The 19,690-nt window shown below is 37.6% G+C and overlaps 1 protein-coding gene across 1 annotated transcript in view; it reads left to right on the top strand.

Annotated features, from left to right (window-relative positions):
* The window catches only part of ITGA1 (integrin subunit alpha 1), a 101,613-nt gene that overhangs the window by 57,434 nt on the left and 24,489 nt on the right, over positions 1-19,690 (top strand). The window contains exons 12-19 of the mRNA XM_058563453.1: positions 1,707-1,849; positions 5,116-5,259; positions 6,471-6,728; positions 8,997-9,127; positions 13,278-13,444; positions 15,105-15,241; positions 16,962-17,072; positions 19,059-19,268. Coding sequence (XP_058419436.1) covers positions 1,707-1,849; positions 5,116-5,259; positions 6,471-6,728; positions 8,997-9,127; positions 13,278-13,444; positions 15,105-15,241; positions 16,962-17,072; positions 19,059-19,268 — 1,301 coding nt within the window. The remainder of the gene's footprint in view (positions 1-1,706; positions 1,850-5,115; positions 5,260-6,470; positions 6,729-8,996; positions 9,128-13,277; positions 13,445-15,104; positions 15,242-16,961; positions 17,073-19,058; positions 19,269-19,690) is intronic.

The raw sequence follows: 19,690 nt of genomic DNA, 5'->3' as shown, positions 1-19,690 counted from the left end.
TCCAAGCCTCAAATGTAATTTTCAACTTTTTTTTAAAAGGTTCTTGTATCAGTTTGCATTCATACTTCTGAAAATTATTTAAAAAAATGAATGCATACTAACACTCTCATCCCAATCCCTTATAATATCTTTCAGTAGAGCAACATGAAATAACACAGCCTTTGTTTTGCACATTCTTCCTTTCCATTTTATTTACATATAAACCTGACCCTAAAGTTTTTATTTTTTTAAGCAATACTGTGGTTAGTAACATAAAAAATATAACACATCACATGTTTGCAAAAGAATATTTTATTGTCTATTATGTATAATTTTTTTTAAAAGCTCAAAGAAAGATGAAGAAATGAGAATGTGAGAAAAATATTCATGAAGGAAAATATGCCTGAGGAATTGTTTCCCTTTAGCACTTGTAAGAATAAGCATTTTTAAGTATAAAAACATGTGTTCCTTTTTTAAAATTTTGGAAGAAGGTGGAACTATTACCGTATAGTAAAATACTTAGCAAGTAAATTATCAATATAATCTTTTTCTCAGTAAGAAATGCTATTCTGTGGCATTTTGAAAAACAGTCTACCTTCTGCTCCAAAGATGGACAGCTCTGGTTACTGGAATATTTCTTCCTTCTATTGAGTTGAAATCTACGTGTGGTAATTTTTATCCATTGGTTTACCTCTGTTCTCTGGAGACACAAACAATAAATCTAATTCTTCACTCAGAAATTAATATTAATCTACCTTACAGACATAATTTAAAATTTTAAAGGGCATGAAAGCCCAATTAAAAAGAGGAATGATTAAACATGAAAAACTGTTCAAGCTCACTTTTAATCAAATAAATGCGAATTAAAATCACAACAAGGTACTATTGTTAAATTATGTTTAACATCTATTAGAACATCCATAAATTAAATGATACCCAATGTTTGGGAGAGTTTGATGAAACTAGTTTCTCCTATGGCTGTTCATGGAATAAATTAGTACCGATGTTCTGGAAACCATTTGACAGACACTATAAGAACCACTGAAAATTTGATCCAGTAACCTATTCTTTGAAATTTATCATCAAAAAAATCCAAAAGAAAAATAAATTAAATGTTTAAAGATGTCTTTGCAGACTTAAGTATAATACCAAAAGATTTAAAACCATCTGAATTCCACCATTCCATTAGGGAATGATCCTGTGGTATAAACACAATGACTTTAGGCCTTAACTCAGAGAAATAAGCTTCAACCATTTAAAATTACAATTTAAAAACCTGGGCTACAACACAGAAAAGGCTTACATTTGCTATGACTCCAACTATATAAAATTATTAATTTCTATAGCACAGACACATACATCCAGATGAAATACAATTGATTTATTACAAAGTGGTGAATTGAGATTGCAAGAGTTTCTTGTGGGTTGTTTTTCTCTTTCTGTCATCGCTGTTATATCATTTGTGCCTTTAAACAATTAAAAACTGAGAATGGGGGAAAAATACCTTTTCAGGACAAAGCAGTTATGGTAGATAATCAGAGAACACACTAAAAGCTTCGACCAAGACAAACTTACCTGCATTAAAAAATATATATTTATTTTCAAAAAAAGAAAAGTCCATCTAAAAATATAAAAATGGTTATCTCAACCATTTAAAATATATCTTAATTTATTCTGTGCAGACTTTAAGGGGTCAGAGAGTGTACGTGCCATTTCTCTTTTGTTAGGTTACACAGTAAACTCTGCCACTGTTTCTGGAGATGTGCTCTACATTGCTGGACAGCCGCGGTACAATCATACAGGCCAGGTCATCATCTATAGGATGGAAGATGGAGACATCAAGATTCTCCAGACACTCAGTGGAGAACAGGTAGGCTTGAAAATTATTGTTGTAAATTAATCCATTCATACTCTGTCTATGGAAATTTAACTTAACTGTCTGTTGTCCTAAACTTTTAAAAAACCAGTACCTCATATTCAACATCAACTGAGAACAGGGCCCCATGTTAGGTTCCTTGGAGGGATGTCAAGTGTCTGCATCTTTGGCCTCAGGAACATTTCAGTTGGATGAGGGTGGAGGTAAGATGTATAGATAATAGATGTAGATACAGATGTGCAAATATATATACAAGAAAAGAGGTCTAAAACATTAAGAAGCCTGAAAGTGCCAGTGGCACAGACAGTAAATTCAGAAGAAGAAAAGATTGTTTTAAGCTAGGACTGGTGCAGAAAGTCTTAGGAAGAGATAAAATTTGGGCTAGTCTAGAAGGACAGAATGTAGACAGGTAGAAAGAGCCAGTTAAAAAGATAACGTGGACCTCAACGGTGTGAGGTTTCGAGTGGCAGACTAAAGAATTTGGATTTCCTCCTGAAGGTGACGGGAAATTATTTGTGACATGTGAAATCAGAAAATTCTCATTAGATCATATTGAATAGTCAAGCAGTTTAAGAAATTATACGTGCAAAATGCAAATATAAGTATATATAAATATATTTAAAATATATATAGATATATTTAAATATTATATATATATATTTAAAATATATATATAGAAACATCTATGCTATTGTTGATTATTATTGAATTGTGATGATTTGGGTAATTTTTATTCCTTTTTCATAGTTTTCTGTATTTTCCAAGTGTTTTTATACTGAGAATTTATTAACTTTATTCTGCAATCTTCATAGGACAGGAGGGTTCGTAGGCTTCATTAAATATTCCAACTCACCAAACTACCCTCCTGCAGACACATACACAAACTACTCTGAAGGGCAGAGCAGCACCCGCCCTCCTCCCCTGCAGGAGTCCTTGTAACAGCCAAGTACAAGAGTGCAGCTTAGGTGCCACGATAGACACGTCAGGTTGGTGCAGGAGCTGCCCTGGCTTAAAGCCCCACAGGAGCCAATGTCTTTTATAACACCACAGACAAAGCTTCTAGAGTTCTTGTTAAGGACATGCAGTTACAAGAGTCACTGCATTCTAGGAAGCCCAAAATATGTTGTCTCCATCACGTATTTCTAGTTCCATGCAACCTAAATGCAATGTCCCAATAAGAGTTTAGTTTTACCACACTCAATGTTGCTTAGTAATATAGTTGAAATCCCTCCCTCATCATATTTCCAGGGGAACAGAGTTAGAGTAAACTAAAGGTCAGATTCTCGTATACCAGGTGAAAGAGTTTTATTAGCCTTTTGCCCACATATATCATCAGAAAATGCATCAACAATAAAAACAAGACTTGTAGCTCACGGATGAGGTGAGAAGAACCTGAAATGATATAACAACAGTAAAAATGGAAAAAGAGGGAGTATGGTAGACATAACTAAGGAGGAATTAGTGAGACTGTAAAATGAAACATTTTGGACAACATCTGATGTCCATTATCACTCTATTAATTGTCTACAAGACAGCAAGTATAAAATTTTATGCAGACTTGCTTATGAACATTTGAAGAGAATATCACAAATGATTTAAATTATGAATGACTTGAGTTTCAAGCCTGGGAATCTGGGAGAAAGATGGCACCATGATTAGAATGTCAGCAACTCAAGTGGTTGAGATGTTATTTTAAATGGTATTTGGTTTTAGACATGTTTTCTATAACCGTGAGCACAAATTGAAATAGTTGCGGGTGCCAAGTAGGTAAAGGAAATAAATAAAGCTGCTGTACAGACAACAACAGGAAGCAGTGGGAACCGTGGCCTGAGCAGCTCCTGAGCCGTATAAAGGTTTTGCTGAGCTCCAGATGGCTGTTTCTGTGTTGGAATGAAGGCCCAATGTTGCCAGATCTTACAACATTTTATTTATGTTTGTAATTAATTCAACTTTTTAAAAAACCTTTTAAACCCTTCATAAGCCTGTGAGAAAAGGACATTCAAAAGCCAATGTCTAGCAGCTGTCTAAATGTCTAGCACTGTGTGGAAATGTAGAACTGGAGGCTCGAGAAGGAGGATGGAATGAAATTTGCAATTTGCGGTAATGGAAACGTCGGGGAGGATTGGTCATCTAGAGTAAGAGAATGAGGAAAAAATGCTGGTCTGAGCTTAGGGGGTGCCAAAATCTAGGGGATGGGAGGAGGGAAAGGAGCCAGCAAAGAGGAAAAGAAAGGATAGTCTATGATACAGTGGCAGAATCAGGAGAGCAAAAATAAAAGCATGGAAGCCAAGAAGGAAGTTTGAATTGAGAGAATTATCAAGAGCGTCAAATACGCAGGTCAATAGTTGCGAAGGTTATTGCGTTTAGATAATGAAGTGTACGTCCCCTGCATTTCCCTAAAATACATCCCTATCTTTAAAAGAGAAAATATATTGCTGCAAGGGGATGGTCCCCCCTGCAACCCTATTTTTCCATTTCCCATAGCTGCTGGGACAAGGCTAAGCCATTTTGTTGAGTAGACAGTCTTTCTAAGACTATAAGGTGAATATGCTGCACCTCTATTCCAGTACAATTCAGCTCCTCATAATGTATTTTATTTCATATTTCCATATTACTGTGTTTAAAGGAATACTGAAGCCTTTCCAGAATGCCTTCTATTGCTTATTTCATTTTATTTCCTTACAAAAAAATCACTGGGGGCCAGCCCGGTGGCGCAAGCAGTTAAGTGCACGCGCTCCGCTGCAGTGGCCCGGGGTTCGCTGGTTCGGATCCCGCGCACACCGATGCACTCCTTGCAAGCCATGCTGTGGCGTCGTCCCATATAAAGTGGAGGAAGATGGGCATGGATGTTAGCCCAGGGCCAGTCTTCCTCAGCAAAAAAGAGGAGGGTTGGCAGATGTTAGCTCAGGGCTGATCTTCCTCACCAAAAAAAAAAAAATCACTGTATCATTACTGATCTTTTTTTCTTTGTGGAGAAGAAAGAGAGGTTAGGATGAAATCTAAAGGAAATCATTTCTCTGACTCTCAAGCTGCGGAATCTATAGCAGCTGCTCATCCTCAAGGATGGACCTGACTAATATTCATTAGCCTCATGCAAGAGCCAATAGGGAGCCCTCAGGTGGCATCAGTTTCTATATTTCATTTCCTTTGCCATCTGAATGTCGAATACTCTTCTAGATTGGTATAACAAAAGAAATGCAGGTTTTTAGCTTCCTTGAGAATTTCTGACGTTCATCAGACTGTTTTGTTTTGTGTCCTAGATCGGTTCCTATTTTGGCAGTGTTTTAACAACAATTGACATTGATAAAGATTTTAATACTGACATTCTTCTAATTGGAGCGCCCATGTACATGGGAACAGAGAAAGAGGAACAAGGAAAAGTCTATGTGTATGCCCTGAATCAGGTAATGGTAACCGTGAGTTTGGTAGAAATCCAGGGAAATCTCTCCCTTTCAATTTCAAATAATTAACGTAGTTCTAATTTTTCACTCACTTTGGAAAAAGGAGCAAAGAAGCTTTCAGGAATTATCTATCCCACTAACCCCTCAGTTTCTAAATGAACATTTAGAATTCTAACAAAATAGTTCAAATCCTTAGATATTTTCTGCATGGAAATGTGAACTATTCTTTTTTAACAGAATATATAGGATAAAGATAAATATAAATCTCACCAAACTGCTAAATAAACTCACAAGGCAACCACTCATGAGCACTGGCCTGGAGGCAGTAACATGAACAGTTAAAGCTGCATGGGGTGTGGGCGGGGAGGAGGAGAGGGGAGGATTGTGGAGATAGAGTAAATTTTAAGGCAATGACACCAGACACTTTCAGAAACTACTGTGGTCTCTGGAATACTTCACTGCGCTTGAGGGAGGTTTGTTTTCCATTCCTGACTCTAGACATCGTTAGGTGAGATAATTCTTAGTTTCTACATTAGCACAGTTTTTTGCTGGGTACAACAAAGTCGGTATTCATCTATTTAGCTTTTTAAACTCTTAGAGTCTCTCCCATATTAATTATTTTAAATCATAAGTTATATGTCTTTCTTCCTATCATTTTTTTGGCTTGCTCCTGTCAACTTTTTTGGTCCTGTGCCATTTTTCCCTTTTGTCCAAGGAAGTGTGTTCCTGTTGATCATTGCTAGTATTTTCTGCCCTTTTCTGGGTTTGGGGTGTTTTTTTTTCACTCTAGGCAGCTTTGGAAAAAGTTTGTTTTTTGAACAGAGTAAATTTTCTCTTTGTTCTATAGGGGAGAATATGTAGAGACTTTTCAAAGAAGTACAATACTAGGTGAAGAAAGGATAGTGACACAGATTGAGGATTTAAAAATTCAGTTCTGCTTTAAAAAGATGCTGTGAGTTGTATACTCACCCGATTGCATTAAAAAGAGAGTCCATGAAAATCCTCAATATGTCTTCCTTCCCACAATTCTGTAGTCTGTTCTTTGAAATCTCTAACTTTGCTCTCAGTTAGGCATACTTTTTAAGAAATTTTGCAAACTTTACTGTTGATGTACGAATGGTTTTTAATAGCACTGATTTAGTATGTACTTAAAAATTCCACTCTGCTGTAGTAATGATAGAAACCCCTAAGTATCCTGTTTATCTCTCTTCCAGACAAGGTTTGAATATCAAATGAGCCTGGAACCCATTAAACAGACTTGCTGTTCATCTCTGAAGCACAATTCATGCACGAAAGAAAACAAAAATGAGCCATGTGGGGCTCGTTTTGGAACAGCTATTGCTGCTGTGAAAGACCTTAATCTTGATGGGTTTAATGACATTGTGATAGGAGCTCCCCTGGAAGATGATCACGGGGGAGCCGTGTACATTTACCATGGAAGTGGCAAGACTATAAGGAAAGAGCATGCACAAGTAAGAAGTTAAACCTACAGATTCTCTCCTGGAAGTGATACGTGGGTTCAATGCCAAGCATCACCTGTCTTACTTCATGAGTTAATCTCTTTCTTCTGACTCTATTGGGAAACTAGGTTTCTACTTCTCTTCCACGTTTTCTGTCTGGAAGAATTTCTTTGTATTTTGTCCTTTTAGCTAGTTTTTTTGTTGCTATTATTTGCCATGTCTCCATAACCTGATCTTTTGAAATGGTACAAAATGAAACAAAAGAACACTTTTTAACAATGCTATTTAACATCTGCAATGTGTCTGATCCTAAACAGAGGGTACCACTGTCTGAATGAGAGAACAATAATTAGATGATTTTTCCAATAAAGGAAATGAGATTATTGTTTTTATAGTCAATATCCAAGTTGTTATAATAAAATTGCATTACATTTATATTTATTAATTAAGTTGGTATATTTTCATCAAATGAATTTGGATTCCCGAAGGTTTATAATTTTCTCACAAGTAATCCCTCTTGGAAAAACATCTGAATAATTAAGCTTAACCTGCAGGGGATTTCTATTGTTCCTGCTTTAAATTTATTGTCAGTTAATGGCTCTAGTCCATAAATGTAATTTTTTCCTACATAAGAAAAATATCAATTTTTAGAAGTGTTTAGTGCACTATAAAAATAAGAGCGTCTACAGGAATTCTTCTAATATAATTGTTTTTAAGTAACCATAGTTAGTTAGGCATTGAACAGCTACTTATAAATAAAATAGAATTCACTACTTTCTAGCTTATGTAACATGATAAGAAAATCAGAACATCAATTATTTCTTTTTACATTTGATTGTTCTCTTTGGTACTGTAGTCAACATAATTCTCAAAATCTATTCACGTATTGAGAAGTTGTGCTTAATTTTTCATAAATTCATAATGACATTAATAGTGAAACAACAAAATAAAGGGCATATTTCAGTAACAACTCTCCTACCCGTTTAATAAATTATTTCTTTTAAAAATCTGCATGGTATTATTTACTTAGCTGGAAACAGGCAATGTTAACAATTGAGTCCTGATGGAAACAGGAACTGAGGAAGACTGCGTTTCTTTCTTGTGTTTTACCACTTTATTCCTTCAGGGTTAATCCTGCAAATTTAATGGAGTTGCATTTGCAGTAGAAAAAGAAGGATTTTTAAAACATTAATAAATGGAATACATTGTCATGAGCAATTTATTTTGTAAAATGATAGTAACTCAAGATGAAGCTTTAATCAACAGCAACAAAAAAACGAATATTAGAGTTGAGTTTATTTAATTATCAGCAAAATGCTTTCCCAAGGATAGGGGAGGATGTGCTCACTCGTTTCCACGGTAACCAGAGGTGCTACTTGTGTATGGGATGATCCAGAATCAAACTGAATCAACAGCACCAATGAGGCAGATATCTACTGATTGTTTGCTGAAAACATAAGGAAATACTTCCCAGTGAGCCACAAACATTTAAGCACGAAAAATGTTTCCATTTGGTTTGCTTTAATTGGCTTCCTAATTTATGATTTTTAAGTGGAAAATAGCAGAATAAGAGTCCAAGTTTAGGGAGGGTCTGTCAGTCCTGTCTCCTTGCCATTAGATTCTATTAAAATATTATCAGCTTGAACCAAAGCTAAGTCAGGAAGTACAGATATCAAACATATTATGCATGGGGATGTGTGCAAGTCAGCCTTCGAGAACTTGATATTCATTTATGCCTTCCCAACATTGTGGATACATGTGAGTGGAGTGAGTCTGCTGTGCCCTTGACTTTCAGGACAATTTTTGACAGTAAAGAAGATCGCATATTGAAAAATGTATTTGATGGAATGTGTTATTTATACTCAGCCCCAAAGTTCAGTGAACCCCAAATTGACCCCTAGGCCAGCTGGTATGATATGTTTTCAAGGTTTCCAGTACCTTTAAATACCTCTGTGTAATGGGATTGAATAGGAACTAGAAAGCAGAGCCAATTACTCACAATGTTTTCCTTGAGGATTAGACAAGATGACGTTATATAATTTCTTCCCCTCTCTCTGGTGTCAGTAACTCTGAAACAGTTTTGTTTGTGCTATAAAAAGAATATCCTTTGGGAATATCTGGGTAATTCCTCTTGTCTCCATGTGAGGCGGCTTTGGGGCAGGTTTCCAAAAGATCTTTAACTGTAATTTTTTGTTAACCAATCCAAGTTCTAGGGTTTATTTGAAACTGTTTTTGAAGAGACTCTTCTAACATGAAAACTCTCTGCTGGGATTTTCACAGCGTATTCCATCAGGTGGAGATGGTGAGACATTGAAATTTTTTGGCCAGTCTATCCACGGAGAAATGGATTTAAATGGTGACGGTCTGACTGATGTGACTATCGGGGGCCTTGGTGGTGCTGCCCTCTTCTGGTATGTATTTTAATAACATCCAATAATCTGATAATGTCTCACCAGTAGTTCCAGAGCTCAGAGTATGATCAGAGCTCATGTCATACCAAATATCTGTTTCCTTTTGTGCTCTATTATTTAAATAAAAATTATGGAGTTTGGGAGGCTGGAGGAGTCAATAAATCTTAAAAATAAAGAAATCGTGTGAAAGGAACAAGTAGAATCAACTCTTAATTTGGGGTATCTATTATGTGCTTGGCCCTAAGATAGATATTCTGTTTTGGGGGAGGGGGAGGGGAGAAGAGGGCCTCGTAGAGGATGTGTATGAACAAGAAAGCATCTCTAACTGAGTTGCTTACAAGCTTTTGGGGATAATTGACTCTTCATTCATTCACCTAATTGTGTAATTAGACAATTGTGCATCATCGTCTGATTGTATTTATATTGTTGGTCAAGCATAGAAGCATTTTCAAGACTATCTTTGCTCAGCCTTTGAAATGCCTGCATCCCCAAATTAGTTTCAGTTAATTCTAAAATCCTAGTTGATGGTCAGATACATACATTAATATCATTTACTTATTAATTTATTTAACAACATAATTTATTAATTAATAACATTAATAACTCTAGCTTTAACCAGATTAAAAACACAATTTCACAAAAGGTTCTATTTGAAAAAAATGACTAAAAAAATATCAAGAGTAACCTTAATGAGAATTTCGTGTGATAATTTTGAAAAATGTTACAAGCTTCATTAAGAAATATAAAGGAAGAATTTAACAAAAAAATACATATTTATGCCATGTGTCTCAATGGAAAGTCCACGTGTAGCTTCTTTTAAATTAATCATTGGTTTAATGAAATTCAGAGGGAAAAATACATCAGTGGTCCTTTTTCCAAAAAGGTATCTAGAAGAGTAGTAAAGAAAATTGTGAAAGAGAGAGGTAACAATAAAGACCTGAAAATAGACGACTTTGTCATAATTTAAGATGATGCTTAAGAACTAATGGTCAAATAAAAATTGTACACTAAAGTGTACACAGATAGTAACCATTCTGTTAAAAATATTTTGGGCCTGCCTGGTGGCAGCCCGGGCGGGGTTCACGGGTTCGGATCCCGGTGCGGACCTACACACCGCTCGTCAAACCCTGCTGTGGTGGCATCCCACATACAAAATAGAGGAAGATGGGCACGGATGTTAGCTCAGGGCTAATCTTCATCAATCAAAAAGAGGAAGATTGGCAACAGATGTTAGCTCAGGGCCAGTCTTCCTCACCAAAAAAAAAATGTTTTAACTGTACAGTAGAGGGAAAAGAAAACTGAAAGACATTGCCTAGGAAAGGAGAATGCTGGGCAGCAAGTGGCTGTGACTTTGAGTGGGGCCCACCCAAGACCAGGGCTCAGACCAGAAGTCACCAGTGTCAGCAAAAAAGGGTACATTTCATTTTTGTTTGGACTGTTAATCCTGAATTAATTTATTATGATAACGTTAACTCACAAATATTTATTGTATTCACCCTTAACAGTATATATGTTTTAAGGGCAATTTTTATTCTCCAGTTTTGTTTCAAGGGCTTCTTACAAAGCTCTGAAAACTTATCTATGGCCTCTCTTGCCCCCAGTCAAGGCTTTGTCATTGATGGGCCAAAATGACAGAGTCGGGTCCCTGCCATTGCCCAGCAGAATGGACCAAACCAGCCGACTGGAACATGAAGAGCAAGATTTGTGATGCCAAGGGAGGGATTGGGAGTGGATACAGATGACAGGTGATAAACACAGGCCCACTCGTCAGTCAGGGGTGTCTGGAGCAGATAACTGAGAGCCCCATCATGTGGACTAGACTGAGCCATAGCCCCTATAACGATCTGGTTGGGGCAGAGAGAAGGTGTGGGGTGGGGAGAAGTCAAAGCAGCCTCATGCCTGGAAGATCCAAACTACTAATGGTGCAGGAAACCGGACTCATTCATTGCTGGTGACAGGGCAACTGGTTACAACCCATTGGAAGGTATTTATCGTTAAGTGTTAAAAAGTGTTTAAATGTTCGTACTTTTTTTTTTTTTTTTTTTGTGAGGAGATCAGCCCTGAGCTAACATCCGCCAATCCTCCTCTTTTTTTTCTTGCTGAGGAAGACGGCCCTGGGCTAACATCTGTGCCTATCTTCCTCCACTTTATATGGGACGCCGCCACAGCATGGCTTACCAAGCAGTGCGTCGGTGCGCGCCCGGGATCCGAACCAGCGAACCCCGGGCTGCCGCAGCGGAGCGCGCGCACTTAACCGCTTGCGCCACCGGGCCGGCCCCTAAATGTTCGTACTTTTTAAGAAGTAAAAAATATTCATACTTTTTTTGGGTGTGTGAGGAAGATCAGCCCTGAGCTAACATCCGATGCCAATTCTCTTTTTGCTGAGGAAGACTGGCCCTGGGCTAACATCTGTGCCCGTCTTCCTCCACTGTATATGGGATGCTGCCACAGCATGGCTTGACAAGCAGTGCGTCGGTTCGCGCCAGAGATCTGAACCCTGGGTGGCTGAAGCAGAGTGTGCACTTAACGGCTACGCCACCGGGTCAGCCCCTGTTCATGCTATTTAAGAAGGAATTTACCTCCTAAAATTTTATAAAGACATAAACTGTGGTGAAAGGTGTATGATCTATAGAGTCATCACAGTGCTGTATGTAATAACTATTTTTTTAAAAAAGAAATTAAGACAAATATCCAATAAGAAAGCTTGAGTAAATCAATTATGGTACATGCATGTGGTGGAATAGTATACTGCCATTAAAAATAATGTTCCCAGAAAAATATAAATATTGTAAAGCTGTTCGTTATATTATGATAAGTTTTAAAAGTATGTATGCATAATATGTATATGTACCACTGTATGTGTATATATGTATGTGTGCATGTGTGTGTATGTATGCGTCTCTCTCTATATATATTCTTCTGCAAAGAAAAAAACACTAAGTGTACCAAATGTTAATGATGTTATTGCTGAGTGGTAGAATTATAAGTGATTTTAATTTTCTTTGTTTCCTTTTTATGTTTCCAAGTTTTCTGCGGGTAAAATATTTTAAAAAGAAAAATAACTATAATTTTTCTTTTAAAATGCAAAAGCGTAATCAGGGACTTACATATTCACAAGATACCTAGCTATAATACTTGTACTCATCTGTACAAGTATGACAACTTATACTCGTCTGTACAAGTATTACAATGCAGAAAAGTTGTCCAGGGGTCTCTGGACTCTTTCCAGATTGGGAACAAACTCAAAGATTCCCAAAATATGGTTTTGGTTCTGAGATTGCACCTGAGCACTTGGTTCCATCTCTTTTCCATCACAGGCAGAACAGATCTTTGGCCTGTGAACTTTAGGAGATGAAAAATAATGTTCCCTCTACCCTTCTGAGTTCTTGGCTGAGACCCCTGTAACGAAAGACAGATTAACAAGCGAAAAACGAACAGAAGTTTATTAACGTGTATACCTCATGTATACATGGGAGAGACCCAGAGAAAAATGAGTAACTCCTTGAGGTGGCTTAGAATTCAGACTTAAATACCATCTTAATGGGGAAAGAGGAGGGAAGATGTAGGCCTCTTAGGGCAGAGGAAATGATTTTTAAGAAAGATGAATAGGCCCTTAGAAGAATAGATGGGAGATGAGACAGTTTGTGACGAAGTTTGTCTCAGTATGGTGTCTTTTCTCCTGTGATAAGAGTCAGTCCTCCCTGGTTGATGACCTCACGGGGAGGAGACTGATGACAATTGAGTTCCTTTTGGAGGGACTTTCTTTAGGCAGATAAGAGGAGTTCAGAGAAAGCCTCTCCCTGCCTTTGCTGTTTTTCAAGTGCCCACAGCTCAAAATAATCAATATACCAAGGCAGTATATTTTGGGGTGACAGGTCCTGAACTCCTGTAGTCATATTTTTGGGGTGGCATATTCTGCGACTCTTCAGAACCAAAAGCCTAAGATCGTTCCAAAACAACCTGGGTATCCTCAGAACATCACATACAATCTCTTCTGTATCAAAAATTCCCCAAAGAAACGGAGTCCTGAGAGCCGACACCATACACAAAGAAGAATCCCCTTCGATGCATTCCCATTGCACTCCCAAAACGATGGCGTTCATTAACTGGGAACATGTGTGAGTCATCACCACTGTTTGTGTGTTTGTAGGTCCCGAGATGTTGCTGTAGTTAAAGTGACCATGAATTTTGAACCCAATAAAGTGAATATTCAAAAGAAAAACTGCCGTGTAGAGGGAAAGGAAACGGTATGCATAAATGCTACAGTGTGTTTTGATGTGAAATTAAAGTCCAAAGAAGACACGATTTATGCAGCTGGTGAGTGTAATGTATATAGCAAGTCCTTTGGGGCAGGAGGACAATACATTTGCTCCAGCATGATGAAATCCAGTAAGATATTGTATTTCCCCCAAAGGTAGGGATCTGCACATCACGTTTGCCCCTGTGAACATGTTGAACCTTGAAAAAATTCTACAGCAGAAAGAATAGGCTATGGAACCCAGTAGATTCTGGAGCAGAAACTATATGCTTATATATAACGGCCTCAACATTCTGTACTTTCCCTCTGGCTCTTTGGCTTAGTATGAACAACCAGGTGCTGAGGAAAAAAAAAAAGAAAACAATTCAGAGGTGGTGTTTGGAAACTGGGCTCTAGATGAGCCCAGTTTTCCTTCCTGTGCGTTTTCACAGACCCTCTCTTCCTTCTCCTGCCGTGTCTCCGGTAAGACTGGTGTTGCAGAGGACCCGAATTCTTTGCCACCCCCACCCCCGACTTTCCTGAGATCCCTTTGCTCCATACAGAAGGTGATTCTGGTTTTTGAGAGTCAGACGTGTTCCGTGTGTGTGTTCTCAGGCACATCACGTCAGCCTGTGTATCCCCCTCATCCCTATAGTCTACACTGCCTTAGGCAGTTTTTTAATGATATTGAAATATGTTGGAGTGAAAACTGTGAAGGCCATTGGTTACAGAAGAGTAATTTACTCTGTAAACCAAATGTAAGTGAAATGAGAAAAACAATTAATCCTTAAGATCTATTTTTCTTAGTTTGCTCTGAATGTGCATATTTATGCTCCACAGTTGTCCTCTGACTAGAAGATAAATAAGGTATAGGAATGTAAAATAATGATTTACGTTTTCATATGCAACATTACTTCAATCTTATGTAATTTTTTTATAGTAACTAAGCAGTCAAATAAGGAGGATTGTTGCCTTCATAGAAAGTATAAGGTTTAACTTGTTTTTATTGTGGTATGCTTATTTTATTAAACTTATTTATTAAGCTTATTTTATTATGTGCTTCAAACATAGTCTAAAATGACATTTTTTATAAAATAGGTAAAAATGTCATTAGCGTATATTTTTGTCTCTATTGAAATATAACAATCAATATTCTAAGCAGGACTCCAACATTTCTAAGCTAAAAAAATACTTTAAGGGGCTGGCCCAGTGGCATAGTGGTTAAGTTCGCTAGCTCTGCTTCAGCAGCCTGGGGTTCGCCGGTTTGGATCTCAGGCACTTACCTACATACTGATCATCAAGCCATGCTGTGGCGGCGTCCCAAATACAAAATAGAAGAAGATTGGCACAGATGTTAGCTCAGGGCCAATCTTGCTCACAAAACAAAAAAACTTTAAGTGAAAACCCAGTAAACACAGGCATGGTCAGAAAATTAGGTGATATGTAGATATGCACACATGTGTGTATGTGTGTGCATATATACATATATATTATAAAATTAAGTGTAATTAAACATTAAAAGCATAGTGAACTCGGAAAGCAGTTCTATAGAGTTCCTCAAGGTTATCCTCATGACTGCAAAAACCGTTGTACTTCAGTAGTGTCGATATGCTGAATAATAGAAACTTTTTGTTGACTGAGTGCTCAAGAGGTTTTTCTATAATGCTAATTTAATGAGCTGAACCATATGAAAATCATCCCAAATAAATATTTTTGTCAATTATTCTTTTATTTTTATAGATATGCAGTACCGTGTCACACTAGATTCACTAAGACAGATATCACGAAGTTTTTTCTCTGGAACCCAAGAAAGAAAGATTCAAAGAAACATCACAGTTCGAGACTCAGAATGCACTAAGCATTCCTTCTACATGTTGGCAAGTAAATCATATACTATAGCTGCCTTATTCCAAAACAAGCATAAAGTATAGATGTCTTATTTCAAGTCAATCAATCTTATTGTTTTATTTCAAAGTGCACATGACAAAGTAAACTTTATTTTGTTTGGTCACTTTTAGCAGATAATTACAGGTCTGATTTTTTAATTTCCAAATACATTTCATAAAACTATCTTTCATCTTCCCTGTGTGTGTATCAGACATCCATATATTATGGAATAGTAAAAGGCACAGTGCCCTAGCTGATAGGAGATCTTGTGTCTTCATCCATTTATTCATTTCATTCATTCATTCATTCTTTCAACTTGAAAATATCATTTAACTTTTGTGGGCCTTGTCTGTCAAATGTGGATGATAAGGGGTTAAATGTCCTGACGGGGACTGTTGGGCCATGCGCTCTCTGACATCTCTTCTTGTCCACTGAACTGTGGATTTCACTCTTTGACTTTAAATTGAAGGGGCAAAAATCTGATATTTTCTATCATCTGTAGGCTTTGTGCTACCTAAGTTTCTCTCTATTTCAGTGGATGAGAGAGCCTTGGAAAGCAAATTGTTAATCTCTAGAGATGGCTAGTAAGCCAGTTTGAACCATTTTGAATGTATTTTATTGGATCACTGTGAATGTGGAGAGCATTCCCAACTAAGGGCAGGAGTTTCTGAAATATTTTCTTAAAATATGATGATACAAAAAAAAAAAAAACTAGAATGAATGTAATGAGAAAACACTGATTTTAGTAATCAAGATTGAGATTTAGAGACTTGAACATGACCTTGAAATTTTAAAGGAAATAGGCTGGTTTTTCCCCATCTCTGACTTATATTTTACATTTTATATTTTACATTTAAAAATAGTTAGGGGCAGCAAAGTGACAGAAAACATGCATGTGGGTGTGGTATATTTGTCCAAAATTTAGTATCTAGCTATGTCTAGGCACTGGTATTAAAAGGAATAAACTAGTTTCAAATTTTCCAAAATTCTTTTGGATTTTAATGGATACTTTTACATTTGTTCTGGAGTCAGCCAGGATGGAATTTATATTCCAGCTTCCCCACATTCCGAGTGATTTTGATAAAGTTGTTTAGTCTCTTAGAGGCTCCGTTTTTCATCTGTAAAATAAAGACTATAATAGTTATTCATCTTGGAGCTCTGCTGAAATAATTCTCAATAATGTATACAAAGCTCATAATTCTAGACATGCTATAAAAGATGGCTGTTACTGATGATAGTATAAACAATCTTGATCACATTCACATTTTTTACTTATCATCGCACATTATAAAATTCTTACAGCTCAAGGTATATATTATATTAATGAAATGCAGCTCAATTTAAAGAAGGTTTGCTCTTTTGAAGTTGGGAGACGTTCCTAAAAGTATTACATAGTGATTTTTTAGCTCGAGGTCTCAAGAGACACAATATTGTTATGCGAGTAGCTTGGAATGGTATATCCTGACACGGCAAAGTACGACATATCCCATCACTCCAGCAGGCCCCTCTGAGAAGCTGGAGGTGAGTCACCTGGTCATAACCTGAAGCCTCTCATTCCAACAGTGTCCCTTGTCAAGGCAGAGGGCAGTCCCTCTCCAGTGAAGCAAAAGCTTGACGAGGACCCACAGGGGCAGCAGAAGGAAGCCATAACAAGGTCAGAACATCCAGTAAATATGATGCCAATGATATATTTTATGTTTCGACCTCTAGGACAAGCATGACTTTCGGGACTCTGTGAGAATAACTTTGGATTTTAGTCTTACTGATCCAGAAAATGGGCCAGTTCTTGATGATTCTCTACCAAATTCAGTCCATGAATATGTAAGTCAATTTATTAAATTCAGAATACCTATTTGCAAATATATTAGGAAAAAAATGTGAAACACATAAACAGACACACACAACCCTAAACCAATTATATTTAAAAAAAAAGAATTAGACTATTCTAGAGTTTTCCCAACTGCCTATTATTGGAGTTTAAGAGAACTTATAAATGACACCTATTTTTATCTCTCCTGAATTTAGGACCAACTGAAAGAAAAACATAAGTTGGCCAATTGGAACTCCCCTGTATTACTAATGAACACTTGCAGGGCATGGTTTAGGTATAATGGGTGTCCTCCTACTGAATCACTTTAGACCAGAGATAATCAAATAGGTCATCAGCAGCGCTCAGCAATCTCAGGCCGTCTTCATGGGGGCCCACCTCGTGAAACCTGCAGAATGGAGATGTGGAGCAGAATGTATGCGTCTGATGGCATATCACTGCCCCAAGAGCAGAAGAGATAGAAAGGGACTGAGCTGTGTTCACCCAGTTCCTGCTTCCAAATTCAGAGTCCACTGTCCGACCCCTTGAGAAAGAGTGAATGAGTGGGTAAAGATGGGGTCACAAATGTGGCACCAATGGAGGAAATATTGGGGATGGGGAGTTAGTTCTCCCCATGCACTTGTCTTTCGCGCTCCCTTCCTTCCTTCCAAATGTATTTATTGAGTGTCTTATATGTACCAGGCATCAGAGCTTACCGTCTAACCTAGGAAACAGGTATTAGGTAGTAATTAAAGTGTGTGCTCTGGGGCAGAACCTCAAAGCTCTGTGGGAATTTCTGCCGAGGCTGGGGAGTCAGGGAGCACTCCCCTGAAGTTGTGACATTTAAGTTGAGACTGAAGCACAGGATGATTTTCCATCCTATTTAGAGGAGCGGAGGGAGCAGTGTTCCAGACAGAGAGATATGTGTGAAGGTTCTGAGGCATAAAAGGAGCTAAACTAGGGGCCGGCCCGGTGGCGGAAGCGGTTAAGTGCGTGCGCTCCTCTGTGGCGGCCCGGGGTTCGCCCGTTCGGATCCCGGGCACGCACTGACTCACTGCTTGGCCAGCCATGCTGTGGCGGTGTCCCATATAAAGTGGAGGACGACGGGCATGGATGTTAGCCCAGGGCCAGTCTTCCTCAGCAAAAAGAGAAGGATTGGCAGATGTTAGCTCAGGGTCGATCTTCCTCATAAAAAAAAAAAAAAGGAACTAAAGTAAACTCCCTAGTGTGGCTGAAACTGACGAGTGAGGAACCAGATCCTTCAGGACGTTGTGTCAATGTACAGACTGTAAACTTTTTTGAAGAGCAATGGAATGCTACTGATGGCTTTAATTGGTTCAGTGATAGCACTGGATTTGTATTTTTTTAAGGATTACTTTAGCTGCAATGTAGAGAATGATTGGAGGGAAACAAGACTGCATGTGGGAGACCACTTAGGAAGCTGTTGCTTTAGTTCAGGGAGGAAATAAAGATGGCTGGACCAGAGGTGGTGGTGGAAACAGAGAGACAAGAAGAGATTTGGGAGATATGTAGAATAGAGGTAGAATGCACAGTTCTTGGTGGTGGATTGAATAAGAGAGAGGGGCTTAATGAAGAAGAGGGGTCAAGGAAAGCTCCCAGTTATATGGCTTGACCATTTTCTACCCTCTTAGCTGAGCTCTATTATGTTCCCAAGTATTTGATTCTTTTCAATAGAAAATCTTATAATCGGAGTTGAGTGTTAAAGTATTCTCTCATATGATTTAGATCTTAGAGAACTTGCCTTGATTTTTTTGAAACTGTTCTACTCTGGCAGACTAAAGCCAGTGAAAAACATCTGTGAAAGCTGTTCATTCTTTAAAGGACTAGAAGAATTTACATCCAAAAGTAAAAGTTTATTATTTTCCCCTATAAATTGTAGGAACAAATATAAAATTCCTTATGATTTCTGCAGTGAAATCTGTTCCCTTTGTGAGTGGCTTCACTAAATTTTGAAAAATGCTTTTCTGTGACCATTTCAGATTCCTTTTGCCAAAGATTGTGGAAACAAGGAAAAATGTATCTCGGACCTCACCCTGGATGCATCCACCACAGAAAAGGGCCTGCTTATTGTCAGGTCCCACAACGATAAGTTCAATGTTAGTCTCACAGTCAAAAATAAAAAGGACAGTGCCTATAACACCAGAACCGTAGTGCATTATTCTCCAAATCTGATTTTTTCAGGAATTGAGGTAAACTTTTAGTTTCATGTTTGTTTATTCTTGTAATGACCATTTTTTGAACCCACTTTTCATACTACTGAGCTAATTGTTTTTATTACATTGATTTTAGAAAACATTTTGTACAAAATTAGTATGCACTAATGGTGAAAGTACCAAGCTTCTTTTTAAAGGTTTTATTTTGATACATTTCTTTGGAGATGTATGACTCTTCTTGGATTCAGTATGAGAAAGGATTGCCGATGTATCAAAATCGGGTTTTTCACAGAGGCCTTACGCTGCTGAAATTGAGACTGAGTCAAGGGAAAAAATAAACGTAATCAAAGTCAAAATAGGTTTAACAGAGGTGCAGAGAGGGAGTAATACATGTGCTGAACAACAAAAAAAATTTACATGCAGAAAAATCAAGACATCATTTCCCACTTTCTATGCAA

The sequence above is a fragment of the Diceros bicornis genome, chromosome 20, assembly GCF_020826845.1.
Source record: "Diceros bicornis minor isolate mBicDic1 chromosome 20, mDicBic1.mat.cur, whole genome shotgun sequence".
NCBI lineage: Eukaryota > Metazoa > Chordata > Mammalia > Perissodactyla > Rhinocerotidae > Diceros > Diceros bicornis.
The sequence above is the reverse complement of the archived record's forward strand: the minus strand, read 5'-3'. Positions and strand labels throughout refer to the sequence as shown.